Source organism: Pagrus major, chromosome 12 (assembly GCF_040436345.1).
Source record: "Pagrus major chromosome 12, Pma_NU_1.0".
NCBI lineage: Eukaryota > Metazoa > Chordata > Actinopteri > Spariformes > Sparidae > Pagrus > Pagrus major.
Genome location: NC_133226.1, coordinates 17,426,458 through 17,439,591, shown reverse-complemented (window position 1 = coordinate 17,439,591; position 13,134 = coordinate 17,426,458). Strand labels below are relative to the sequence as shown.

General features: G+C 40.3%; 1 protein-coding gene across 1 annotated transcript in view; it reads right to left on the bottom strand.

Annotated features, from left to right (window-relative positions):
• Window positions 1-13,134, bottom strand: part of rgs3a (regulator of G protein signaling 3a) — a 105,805-nt gene that overhangs the window by 36,851 nt on the left and 55,820 nt on the right. The window contains 1 exon segment of the mRNA XM_073477451.1: window positions 2,012-3,010. Within this exon segment, the coding sequence (XP_073333552.1) occupies window positions 2,012-3,010 (999 nt within the window).

Here is a 13,134-nt window from a genome sequence, read left to right as displayed (position 1 = left end):
TGATGTGGTGTAGGTGTGCAGGTGCACTGTTTGAACTGCGATTAATACAGGGAGGAATCACTGTCTGCATTCCAAAGTGGAATAATTCTTGAGAAGCTATAAAACATATTACTTAATAGTGAGCAAGAAAACATATTAGAGTCACTCTGAGATTTCTCGGATAATGTCGTATTATGCAACCTTGACCAAAGTGATGAGAGGAAAGATATGATGCACTTATGTGAGGCTGCTTAGCGAACAGGTTGTGATGCGTGCTTCCCTCTGGTGGACAACTAGAGCAACTACAACCTGCACAGGAATTAATGGCATACTGGCTGCATAAATCCTTCTCAAATAGGAGCTGAAAAGTTATTAATTGAGATCCAAATATAGAAATATTAAATACATTTTGTATTACATTATACTCTTTTTCTTGTGACTCCCAGTAATTAGTGTCCTAGAGTTTCTTAAAATGAAGTACTCTTATTATAAAACATATGATGTCATATATGAGAATATGCACTGATATTTACTTCCAGGTGGCACACAGTCATCAAGCACTTTACATACAGTGAATGCAACATTTAAACAAAACACAATAGCGAGAATATGCAAAGCAAACTGCTTTCAAAGTGAATTTGAAGTTTCATGAGAAGCGAATTTAGCACTCTGCTACAGATGCTTATGTATATACATACTGGCATAAATAAATTAGAGACAAAGGGGGATCAGGCTTTTGCAATTAAAGCAACTAAACTGTGGAATTCTCTGCATATTGAACTCAGACACACTATGTCCGCAGCCTCCTTTAAATCCCTTTTCTAAAACAGTCCTCTTTGCGCAAGCCTTTACAAATGTTTGATGTATGCCTTAATTTATATTGTTTTGATTTCTATTCAGCTGATCTTCATTTTATTGTTATTTTATCTGCCTTGTGTGGTTTTGTTTCTATTTGTTAAGCACTTTGTAACTTTGCTAAGAAAGGAGCTATATAAAAAAGTTTCTTATTTGTATAACTTTTGTTATTTATTTTTAGTTTACTGATCTGCATTTTGTACACGAAATGACAGTGTTGCCTGTGTGTAAACATTAATTTATTTGTACTTTCTTATGAAGAGATGTAAATCAGTGTTACTAGCTGGTTTTATTTATTTGGTGAATAGCGTCTTTGATTTGTTCAGTGTCATGTTCTGGGATGTCTGGTCTACAATGTCAGTCTGTAAAGGAGCTTAAATACTGCAACCTTGCTGAAGAGGTTTGAGATTAAGTTCCCTACCCCTCTTGTTGAATAACTTAACCATGTATGTATTTCTTTCAGGTTTAATAACGTTTCTTATACGAGGAAACTGTGCTGTGTGAAGCATAGAAATAGAAAATTGCTTTTATGACTTCAACAGAGAGATTATATAAATGCAAATGAGACTAAAGCAGAATTCCCATTTTTTTACTCGCTAATAGAGAATGTGAACTTGGTTAAGAACGGTCTGAGACAAGTTAGTTTTTATACAATGTTTTGCAACTTGAACTCAAGTTGGGTAGTTAAATATACTGTATATTCAAACACAAGACTCTCTAGTTGCAATACACTGACGATATACCTGCTGTTGTATATGTATAAGTCTATTGTGGCATTTTGTAGCAGATAACCTTTTCAGACAGACATTTTTGTTCAAATTAAATAAAACCCTGCACTTGCTCTATTTTCCCACTTGATGTCGCCCTTTTAACAGAAACCAGTTAACTGAAACTTTGTCCTGGGTATCACTCACTGATGCAATAGTTAGGGGACACACAGGCAGAGAGCAGGTTTATATATTCCACTCTGTAAATTAGGTCAGTTGAAAAATGTAAATATTCTGATTAATATAACAGACCAAATCCCAGTATTTGTGTCTATCATAATATCTTTAGTCCTTCAATGTTGTCTAAGAAAAATTTGCATAATTTATTGAATTTGGACTTAATTTCGTATTTCTAACCCTATTCCTGCATGACTCTGTATCTGTTATCATTTCAGTGTGAAGCCTCTTACCTTTCTCCCAGAGAACAGCATACACAGCTGATGCATCGAGCCTCCGTTCTTGGTCAGCTCTTTCTTCAGGGTTTTAGGTGATGGCAGTGTCCAGCCGCCCTTGTGGTGCGCTCCCCCCGCCTCCAGGCAGTTGATGGCGTTGTCGGAGGTGAAACATGGCGTGCGGGGGTCCTGAAGCAGGCTCCCTTCACTGTGGGTGCGCCTGCGGAGGGAATTCTGCACACTGAGCTTGCCTCCTCCGTGCTTCTCACAGGTGGCACCCTCCACCATGCTGCGGCGCTTGCTGTCGCTACGCTGCAGGTAGGCATCGTCACTGTCGTCTTCGTCATCCTCCTCCTCTTCGGACTCATCGTCTTCATCTTCGTCGTACTCTTCTTCATCAGTGTTGGGTGAGGAGAGGGCGTCGGCGCTGAAGGAGCGATCAAGACGCAACTCGGGGATGACAAACGAGGATGAGGAGGAGGAAGGTGGAGCATTGGTGTCAGGTGGCTCCGAGGCGTTGTCTTCATCTGTGTTTGATACCACCAGGTTGAGGTTCACTTCCTCTTCATTCCTCTCTCCATCCTCCTCTTCCCCTTCTTCTTTCTCTTCCCCCTCACTTCCTGGACTCTTTCTGCAGGCCTTATACTCATCCTCCTCATCATCAACAAAACCTTCCTCTCTCCTGCTGTCTTCATCCTTCTCCTCTCTCCAGATCTCCATCTCCTCAATACTCTTGCAGTCCTCACCCTCGGTAGAAGGAGGTGGTGTTGGAGGCACCTTATGTCGCTCTCCGGATCCCACCAGACCTCCAAGGGGCATGTAGATGTCATCCAAAGGGGTGAGAGGCTCTGAGGGGTGAGGACTACCCAGAGTTGGGGGCTCTGAGGGACTGGAGGGGTACAGGCTGCTTTCCTCACCTTCTGAGTTGCGGGGGGGCAGATGGAGGCACACACCTCCTCGATCCCCTCCTACTCCGCCCAGCTCACATGAAGGGGCATCCACCTTAGGCTCCAGCATCTGGAAAAAGGAACGAGAGAAAGACAGAGACAGAGAGTAATTAGTTGAATCTGTTTGGACAATTAATGCACTGTCTATAAACATAAATCAAACATGTTTAACTTGGCATGATTGAGATTTACTTTGCTGCCATGAGCAAACCCACTTATCACAGCTGTTCCATTAGCAGTTATTGAATTTGGACTTGAAATATCTCTGTCAGGCTGGATGTTGGTGTGACTGAGCCGTAATGCAAGGATCAGACAGGATGACGCTTATGTCTTTTGAGAAGGTCACAATGTCAGAGTAAGTGATGATAGTCCAGCTGTGACTTGCCCAAGAGGCGGACCACATACTGAACCCTGACTGAGCATAGCATACAGTTTTTAATGACCTGGCCAGAGACAGACTTCCTGGATGAGGAATGTCTGCAACCTCACGAAGCAGGTCACTGATACTGTCAAACTAAGTGGATGACAGAGTAAGGAATAGAACGTGCAGTATTTCTATTGTGGGTTGTATTCAACTACGCAGGATAAAACAACAAATTGTACTTTCCAATGCTCATTTTCCTTCATAACACTGACAACAGGCCAGTGCCAGTGAATTCATATTGTGATACACTGCTGCTTTGCTCACGGGTGCTGCTATAGTTACAGTACTACACGTGCTTGCTGCACTGATTCAGTCAAACTAACTATTACTATGCCCTCAGGCACTGTGGAATAAAATAACAAGCCAAACCTCGTGCAGAAATTGACGAGACTACTGCTACAAAGTGTTACCACCCGCTGCCCATCTGTTCACACATCCATCTTTTCATGTTTGTATCACTTCAGCATACTGTATATGTCCACACATGTACAAGCCCTCCACTTCCCAGGGCCAAACACAATATCCCCCTCACACACTTATCTGAATATGTGTGTTTAGTGTACACATACACAAAAAGTAAACTGCCTTTCCTGCTTTTGGCATCTTATCCGCATTACCTCCTTCCCAAAATCTGCCGGTTTTGAACGTTGCTGTAACCTCATCCAGCTCACAAAGCCTTCAGTGGGAGGATCATTACAAATGCATTTTGAGTGGGCCAACATCATTCAAAACCACATAACTGTATTGTTTAATTCGACTAAAGATCTTGTTTTCTTTGATTTTATGCAAGGAAGTTTTCTTTTTCCATTTCACGTAATGACGCTGGAGTTTTTTTCCCCAAAATAAGCATGTTTATGACTTTAAATAAGCTTTACAACAAGTAACATCAATTTGACTTCTTTAAAGTAATGTTATGTAACTATTTCACCATGAAATAACAGCCTCAAAATCATTTTAATGGTACACTGACTTGTAATAAGGGGATAGGGTACCTCTTCGTTCCCAATCTGCATGTATGTAACTTGAATGGGTTGGTACAATCTAGACTAGACTAGTAAGTAATATGATCTGATTTGCTGTGTCTTCTGTTGTTGCACTTGTTTGATGTTTGGCTGTGTTAGCAATGTCGTAGAGTCACTAGTTTTTGATCATCAGTTATGTAATCATAACAAACAAATGTGTACAAATGTCCCTTTTACCAAAGTATAAATGAACTTGCAATACTGCAAAACTGCTGGGGCACCAAACGGCAAAAACTCTTAGATAGCATTGCTCAAAGTCTTGTGAAGGGCCTCATTGTGCTGGTCAAGTTAACCCATGATGACAAGCTGCAGTCACAAGATGCTCTGCTCTAATTGCAGATAATGTAGCCTCCTCTCAAACAGCTCTCATGATATTTCACAAGCTGTTTACTTTTGCAGCTTTAATTAGTTTCCCCAGATTCTCTTGACCTGGTTGTTCTCGCCTCTAAACTTTCAACCTGTATTCATCAACTCTGCAAAGAGCTTTAAGGACTTTCATTCAGGATCAACTCACAAAAACAATCCTTACTAATGTTATCTATACTGTCCTAAGATAAAGCTCATATAAATACTATATAAGAGCGTGAAAGATAGAAATTAGTCTTTATTGTTTGTGTTTTTAGTTTAGAAGAAGTAATGTATGTGGTTATTTGTATATTAAAGGGTGTAAAATATAATCTGTGTGAATATAGCCACAATCTGGATACGGTATGTCTGGACACAGGACAGAAATTAGGGTCACTGTGTCTCCTGCAACAATATAACGCATATTTTTGTGATGTGCGCAGTGGAAAGCCTCAACTTTCTTTGCTTTGTGTACACCTACTATCACTTACTGAAGCCATCTGCAAATCTGTCTCATCTCATCTCATCAACCCAATAACCCCTTGCAAACTTTTATCTGATTTCTTCCTCCAGACTCAGATATTACACCAAGGCTTGTATGTGTTTGTTGTGTTTATTATGTTATGGTAGAGGACTAGTAAAATCTGACATTTCCCCATGCTGGCCAATAGTTTTAGGCAGGCCTCAGAAGTCTAGTCTGGATGGAACACGAACATATAGCAAGCCAAATTAAATCCCAATTAAATTACATTATTTTACCATCTGGTAATAAACACTCCAGTATGGTGCTGAAATTAAGCCAAGCAAAGCACTAGATGAATACCGGATGGAAAAATAAACCTAATTCAAACACAAATTTGATTCCTGATTCCCATTTGTTAACAAAAAGACATTTGTGCCTCACAAACAAAAGTAATGATGACACAGATTGTATTGTTTTCTGACAGCAACAGTTCAGTTGCAACAATGACACAGCTGTTGGTATTGGCCATTAAAAGTATGATAAACACACTCTTACATGACTATTTTTCACTGTTCTTCTGATAGAAACTTTATTTTTATCCTTATATTTATATCTTTTATTAGGGAGTAGAGCTACTGACTTTGGCTGCAGACCGACTTAATCTTTCAAACACATAATATCCAATTGGTCCACAACAGCTATAACGTAATGATATTATTCAATATACTGGCCAAAGGTGTGACTTGCAGTAGAGTACTTCATCAATTGGGCTCTGGCACAGTTGTCGCTTGTCACTGATTGTTTGTGATCTTCATGGACTGAATCTCAAGACTCAAGCAGTTGGAGTGTCCAGTTCGGGGACCTCACATCGCTTCTCTGCTCTTTGCAGATGATGTGGTTATGTTGGCTCGTCAGACCATGAACTTCAGCAGACACTCAAGCAGTCAAAGTGACAGCAGGAGGTCAAGAAACGGTGGATTGCTCCCTCCATGTTGGGTGTTATTTGCTGCTCCAAGTGAGGGAGATCAGTCTTGTGTCCTTGTTCAAGTGTGAAGGTAAAATTAAGTGTACACTCGACAGGCAGATTAGTGCGGAATCATCAGAAATGCAGGCGTTGTACCAGACTGTGGTGAAGAGGGAGCTTTGCCTTCAGGCTCAGCTCTCAATTTAGGCCAATCTACATTCCAGTCCACACCTATGGTCAAGAGTTTTGGGTCGGGACCGAAAGAATAAAATCAAAAATCAGTTTCTTCCATAGGGTGGCTAGGCTCAGTCTTACAGGATAAGGAGCTCAGACACCAGAAGGGAGTTAGCAGAGCTGCTGCTCCTTTGCATTAAAAAGAGCCAGCTGAGGTACTTTGGGCATATGATAAGCATGCATCCTGCACTCCTTCCTTTGGAGTCTTTCTGGGAATGTTCAAATGCTAGGAGACCCCCTGGGTAGACCCAGAACACTCTGGAGGGATTATATTTCTCATGAGCAACAGTAAATGGATGGATGGAGGAGGAATTTAAACATCAAACAAAATTATAATTGTAGTTATTTCGAAGAAAAGCTGATCCTAAATGCTAACCCTGCTTTATTTAACTTCTCAGGATGCCTTATTATTCAAGTAAGAGATCTTTCTCTGAGTATTACAAGGTTTATCAGATCTTGAAATACTCCTGGTTGTTTTGATTATGCTGTTTTCATTTCCCAATTTCCGAATGTGGTCAATGTGAAGCCCTCTGAGACTCGGGGCTACAAACATAAACTTGACTGGTTTAGATTTTCACAGATATATACAAATGCCTCAAGGTGATCCAGACCTCTCATTTTGCCTTCTAACTCCCTCTTAACCTCCCAGTGAGCCTATCTAAATGGTTCACAGTAGTGTTATAACTAAGGCATCAAGGCTTCTTACCAACGCACTGGGTGTATGAGGGGTATTTTTAGAATGAAATGCACTTTCATAAAAGCAACCATGGAGGAAAGTGGAAGTAAAGCCTCTGTATTTATCCCTTTCTGCCCCTCCTTTTCCTGTTCTTTCTTTGTTCATGGTGGTCCAAGTTAGAATAGTGAGCCACTGTCAGAAAAATCATGACTTTTGATTGTTTTATAAGGCATGTATGAAACATTTATTTCTCTAACCATCATGTATTTAGACCTGAGATCTACACAGACAGATTCTCTTTCCCCCTCTCATCCTCGCTGACACCCCATATTTCTATCCCTGTCCTACACACACAAACCCCTGACTGTTGAAGATATGGCTTGAGACACAATGGAGCCACCTGTCCTGTCAGATACACTTGTTCCTTCTCACAGTCTCCACACACACGGAGACACACACAAAATCATGTTAACCCCTTGTGTCTTTCAAGCCTGGCCTCATGTCTGATCTTAAGATATTGTTTGTGTGCACATATATGTCCAAGTATACATGCAGGTACAAAACACGTGCACTGAAACGTGGTTCAAAGTCATCAATGATTCAACACAATACAATCTCTGGCGTTGCCTCAATTAAGCGAGGAAACAAAACCAGCACTAAAAGGCAGGGAGAGTGGGATGCAGGGTAGGAGAGTGAATAGATGGAGAAGACAAAGTGGATAAGACAAGCAGAAGGGAGGAGGGGAGTCAGAGAATGGTAATGACACAGAAATGAGATGAGTAAGTGGAAGAGGGCAGAGGGAGAGACATAAAGCAGGAGAGGAGAGAGGACTAAATCTTGGAAAACATCCATCTTGGTAGATAGACCATGACCAGCATTACTGTTCCAACTAGCGAATAGCCACTTAACACTAACCCCTTCCAGGCAACATTACTCTTAATTACAAACAGCCACAGCACATTAAAATAAGCTATCAACAATGATAATTGGAATTGTGCAAATATACATTTCCAATTTTAGAAGTGGACGCATTTTGTTCATCTTACTGGTGAAGGATCAAACAGCAAAAGATTGGTTTCAGCTCACTGAGAGGATCTGATTTAATGCATTGTTGGCCAGCAACTCTATGTGTTCGATGAGCTGAAACTTCATCATGTTAGAGATTACGCACATTGTGTTCAAGGCCATGAGGCAGCCACAGTGGCTACTGACATTTTCCCACCACGAGTTTACAAGCCTCAGTGAATTTCACTTTAGGTCATGTTCAATTCATACGATTCTTTGTGTGCAGTGTGCAGGAAACATACCCCATCTCTCTTTTCTCCTTACTAGCACTATAAAAACTCAAGGATTTTAGCCACATAAGTAGGCTATATGGATGGCAAGGTCAGTCAATCCACGACTTAGGTCCAGGTTGAAATATTTCAACAACTAGAAGAACCAACCTCCATCCAAGTTTTGGTAGAGATCCGTTCAATAGTTGTGTTTCATCCTGCTGACCAACCAACCAACTGGACACGCATTTTTGCACATTGTCATTCATGGTCCCAAGAGGACTTCGTTGGTCCCCTGACTTTCCCGCTAGCGTCACCAGCAGGTTATACGTTGTGGTTCAGAGTGGACTGTCTCAACAGTTGTTGAATGGACTCCCATGCAATTTGATGCAGACATACATGGTCTTGGTGCCAGTGTAACTCAAATTTTAACTGAATAACTTTCCATTGTTTTTAGTGCTACTTTGCAATCATGAAAATGCTGATCATCTCTAAACTTTACAGACTACCATGACATCCAGTGTCATACATTTTATAAATGACTCAACATTTTTTATCTGATTGGTATAACTGTGCTGACGCCTCTTGGCCAGGCCTCTCTTGAAAAAGAGATCATTAATCTCAATGAGACTTCTTTCCTGGTAAAATAAAGGTAAAATAAAAAAAAATTCAGAAATGCTCAGAAAATACTGTCTTTCTCACATTTTTCACATATTTGCTGCCCATTGCCATGTTATCATAAAGTCTCACAAGTAACATTTTTGCTGCCTATATTCTAACAGCACTTTCTGGCCAATTAAAACAATTATTGCTAATAAACGGAAACAAAATTTGGACTTCAACTTTCATCACTCTAACTGTTTGGTTTTCTTTCCTATGAGCATTACAGCCTCACAAAGCAGCTACATGGTCTTCATAATGTCTCAGTTAACAGCTGGTGAAGGTAACAGACACATGCACACTATGTGGGTTCAGAATGAACTAGAGTCACTAGCAGATGGTGAAGTTCCACATTTCCTAGATTTGGGTCGCTCAGTTCCATTTAGGCTTAGGTCCAAAATCTAAAAGCTTGTTAGATAGAAATGACTAAAAAGTCTAACAAAAAGGAAATTATAGTTGGTAAATACACAAACTTTGAAACAGATACTGTACAGCCTGAAGAGTTCCAAACTGGGACATTTTGAAGTCAAAATGAACAATATATATATGAACAATAATTTCCTGCACTTTGAACAGTCAAGTGTTTAGAAACTGTATCCAGAAATTTAGAACACGACATCCTGTTTTATTTCACAATATACAAGTTGTATTTATGTGTGTACTTGCACCTAGCATTGACGGAATGGGGAAAAGTAATTATGTTGCACATGCTCTCAACTGTTACATGATCCTAGTCCAACTGGCATATTTTTTAAAATCCATACCCCATGTTTTTAACACCATCTGTTAAGGAGTTACACCGTCTAGTGACACCTGCCAAATCACATTTATGACTCATACTTGGTATAACTGTGTGGACCGCGATGGAATGGAAACCTAGAACAGACCAGGTGAGTCCTGTTTCCAAAATATCTCTGAAGAAATGAAGATTGACAACAATGACCTACATTTTCAAAAAGATGTTTTTTCATGAACATCAAAATCTTCTCATAAAGATAAGATACAGCACACACACACACACACACACACACACACAGAGAGAGACACTGGTGGACAGTCACCAGGGACAATGATGTGAACTCTGTCCCACAGTTACCATGGCAGTGACAGCCCCATCCCGGGGGAGCAGCTGTGCTCTGCATTCTCCAAAAGCAGAAGATGTACCTCTGAACTCTGTCATCATAGTTTCCCCCGACCCCTCCCCAGTCTCAATTTCAAGGTGTCATCCTTCATCTTTATCTCTTTCCTTCCCTTTCCTCCTTTCCCTTTTCTCCATTTAATTTCCTGTGCCCTGGTTGTTTTTAAGTAAGACGTTACATTAAAGAGCATTAAAAGTCTAGCCCTGCCTCATCCTACTTAGTCTAATATTAATGGTTTAATGTCTCCACCATTACACCTGCCACATCCACCTTCTGCATCCATAAATCAAGCTCAACTCAATTAGCAATGCTGTTTAAAATATATTCCACTGCCAAACAAAGGGACATGTTTTCTCCTCCCTTCCTCTTTGCCACTCCCTCTGTCTTCACTTTCTTCCTCTCACTAATTCAGTGGTGGATCTGTATGGCAGCACCTTGGCTGGGAGGATGTTGAAGTGATGTAACTCGACACAATCAGTCTGCATTACTCTTGTTTAACCTCTTCTTCAGTTTTCTTTGCTCACTGATTTAGCTCATTGATTTCTTCAGAGGACATGTAAGGTCAGTCAAGTCTAGACAAAGACCTCCTGCTCACATAGCCCGGAGAGAAAACATAAAAAGGACATGGTGCAAACAAGGAATAGAAACAAAATGCATCAAACTGGGCACTTCCACACTTGTCCTTTTATTAACATCGTCCGTTTATAGTGACAGATGATAAAATTATTTTCATCTACTCGATTACACATTAAAGAGCCTTTTTAGGAGTGTTCTGTTTTAGCCCATGTTATTACAAATAACACATACTTACAGATGAATGTGGCTTGTTGTTTTTCCTTTAATGGACAGTTTCCCACAAGCAGCTGTAACTTCTGACTCCAATGTTCATCTGGGGAGGGTATGTATAGCCATATGCATCTTGTTCGACTTAAGTGGAGTCACAAACAGTTGCTTTTCACTTACACGCAAGCTGCTTGCCAAATAGGTCATACCTCACATGGGAGGACATGATCCCTCAACAGCTTCCCGCACAGTACTTAAAGCCCCCATATTATGCTCATTTTCAGGTTCATACTTTTATTTTGGTTGTCAGGTAGAAAAAGTTTAATTTTTTTTTCTCATACTGTCCAGTGCTGCAGCACCTCTATTCACCCTCTGTCTGAATGCTCTGTTTTAGTGCCTGTCTCTTTGAGGCCCCCCTCCTGAAAAGTACACTTTTCTCTGATTGGGCAGCCGTCAGAGGCCTGAGCAGGCATCGCACACCATGTTTCCCCCACAGCCCTGCCGGTGTTTTTGCAGCCACAGCCTTACAGAAGTCCTGACAGCTCATTTAAAGGGACAGTTTCTGAATACGGGCTGCATGCACTTCTCCATGGATTAAACTTTTGATACTTTCAAAGTATTTACAGTTTATTGCACCTTGACCTGCTTTACACTCAAAAAAAGACAGGAAATCTCAATTTCTATAATATGGGAGTAATTAATAATATTAAAAACTTACTTTGTAACTTTCCAACACTGGCTTAATATCTCAGAGGTTACATTATTTATGCCTCAGGTAGATAAACCAAATCTTTAAATAATGAGAGTAAAAGGGTTGAAAATAATACACTACTACCTTGTAAGAGCCAAGGGCACAAAAGAAGACATTCAAACACAATTCAGTGTGTGTTACTTGGAAGCATGTTTCTATTTAAAATTGTCATTTAGAGGACAAAAACATCCTTGGGGATGTGATGCTGCTTGTTTTCTGCCTCAACAGCGATAGCAAATTTGTTTTCTACGGTACTTATGTAGTGAACCACACCCTAAGCCTAAGATTTTTATTTGCCTTAAGTGAAATAATTTACTCCAAGCCACGTCACAGCTTGATGCATACTGTAAAACCCCACACACGGTCCATTTTCTATATTCCTGCAATCACAGGTCGTATATTACAAAAGACTCTTCACACGTGATCTGTCTAATTTGGAAGAGATGTATATATTGATAAGCTTGTCATGCAATATCTGAAAAAATAATCACCCTGTTTATCCCTTCTTTGAAAGAACATGTGTCAGTGTATCTGTCTGTTTGCGTGCATGTCTGTGCCCACTAAATATACATTAGGCAGGTTTTGACATGTGCTGTCCATAACAATCTGTGTTCTGGAGATTTAAGAGCCTTTATTGCTTTGTGTAATACCAATAACTCGTTAGGGGACCACATCATATAGATGATCAATCTCTGAATGGCCTCATTATATGCACCGCAATGCACCGGCCTATTTTACCCTTGATTTCACTCGAGAGAAGAGCGATGAGACGGTAATAGTCATTTATCTGTCAGACCCCTCCATTGTAAACAGGCCTGAGGGGAAGAAGAAAACAGAAAACAGAAAAGGGAGCAAGGGAGCAAGGGAATGAGTGAGAAAAGGGGTCTGTAGATCAAAGAAACCCAGGAGGAAATATTTTATGAGAACATAAAAGTACATCTTTTTAACTGAATCATGAAAAAATGGTACCACTGGCTTAAGAGAGTGATAAAAATGTTTTATGTTCTTCATAAAACCTTAGTATTTATGTCGGTCTGCATTTCTAGTTTTAAACGAATGCTTTTGGTCACAATGTTAAGTAAAAAACTAGCAAGGTCTCACCTCACAATCATTATGCAATTAAAGTTCACTGACTCATATGCACATAACAATACCACTATTCATCTGAGGCACCAGTGCTGCCGTGTAGCAGTCATATATTGTTTGTCAGCAACAGCAATTGAAGCAGAATGGCAAACTGTATGAAATACAGTGGTTCTATATCTCACAGGAGTGCTTGGCAGTAAGTGAAACCTCAGAGATGTCAGCTGCAATTTATTAGCATGACGTCTTTTCTCATTAATAATTCAGCCGATGACGTAGCCTTCCTGCATGTGTCCGTGTGTGCTTCTGTTCAAGTCACTGAAATCAAACTCCCTTACGAAATAAATTAGCACACTTGTTGTTTTTGAAACCCCCT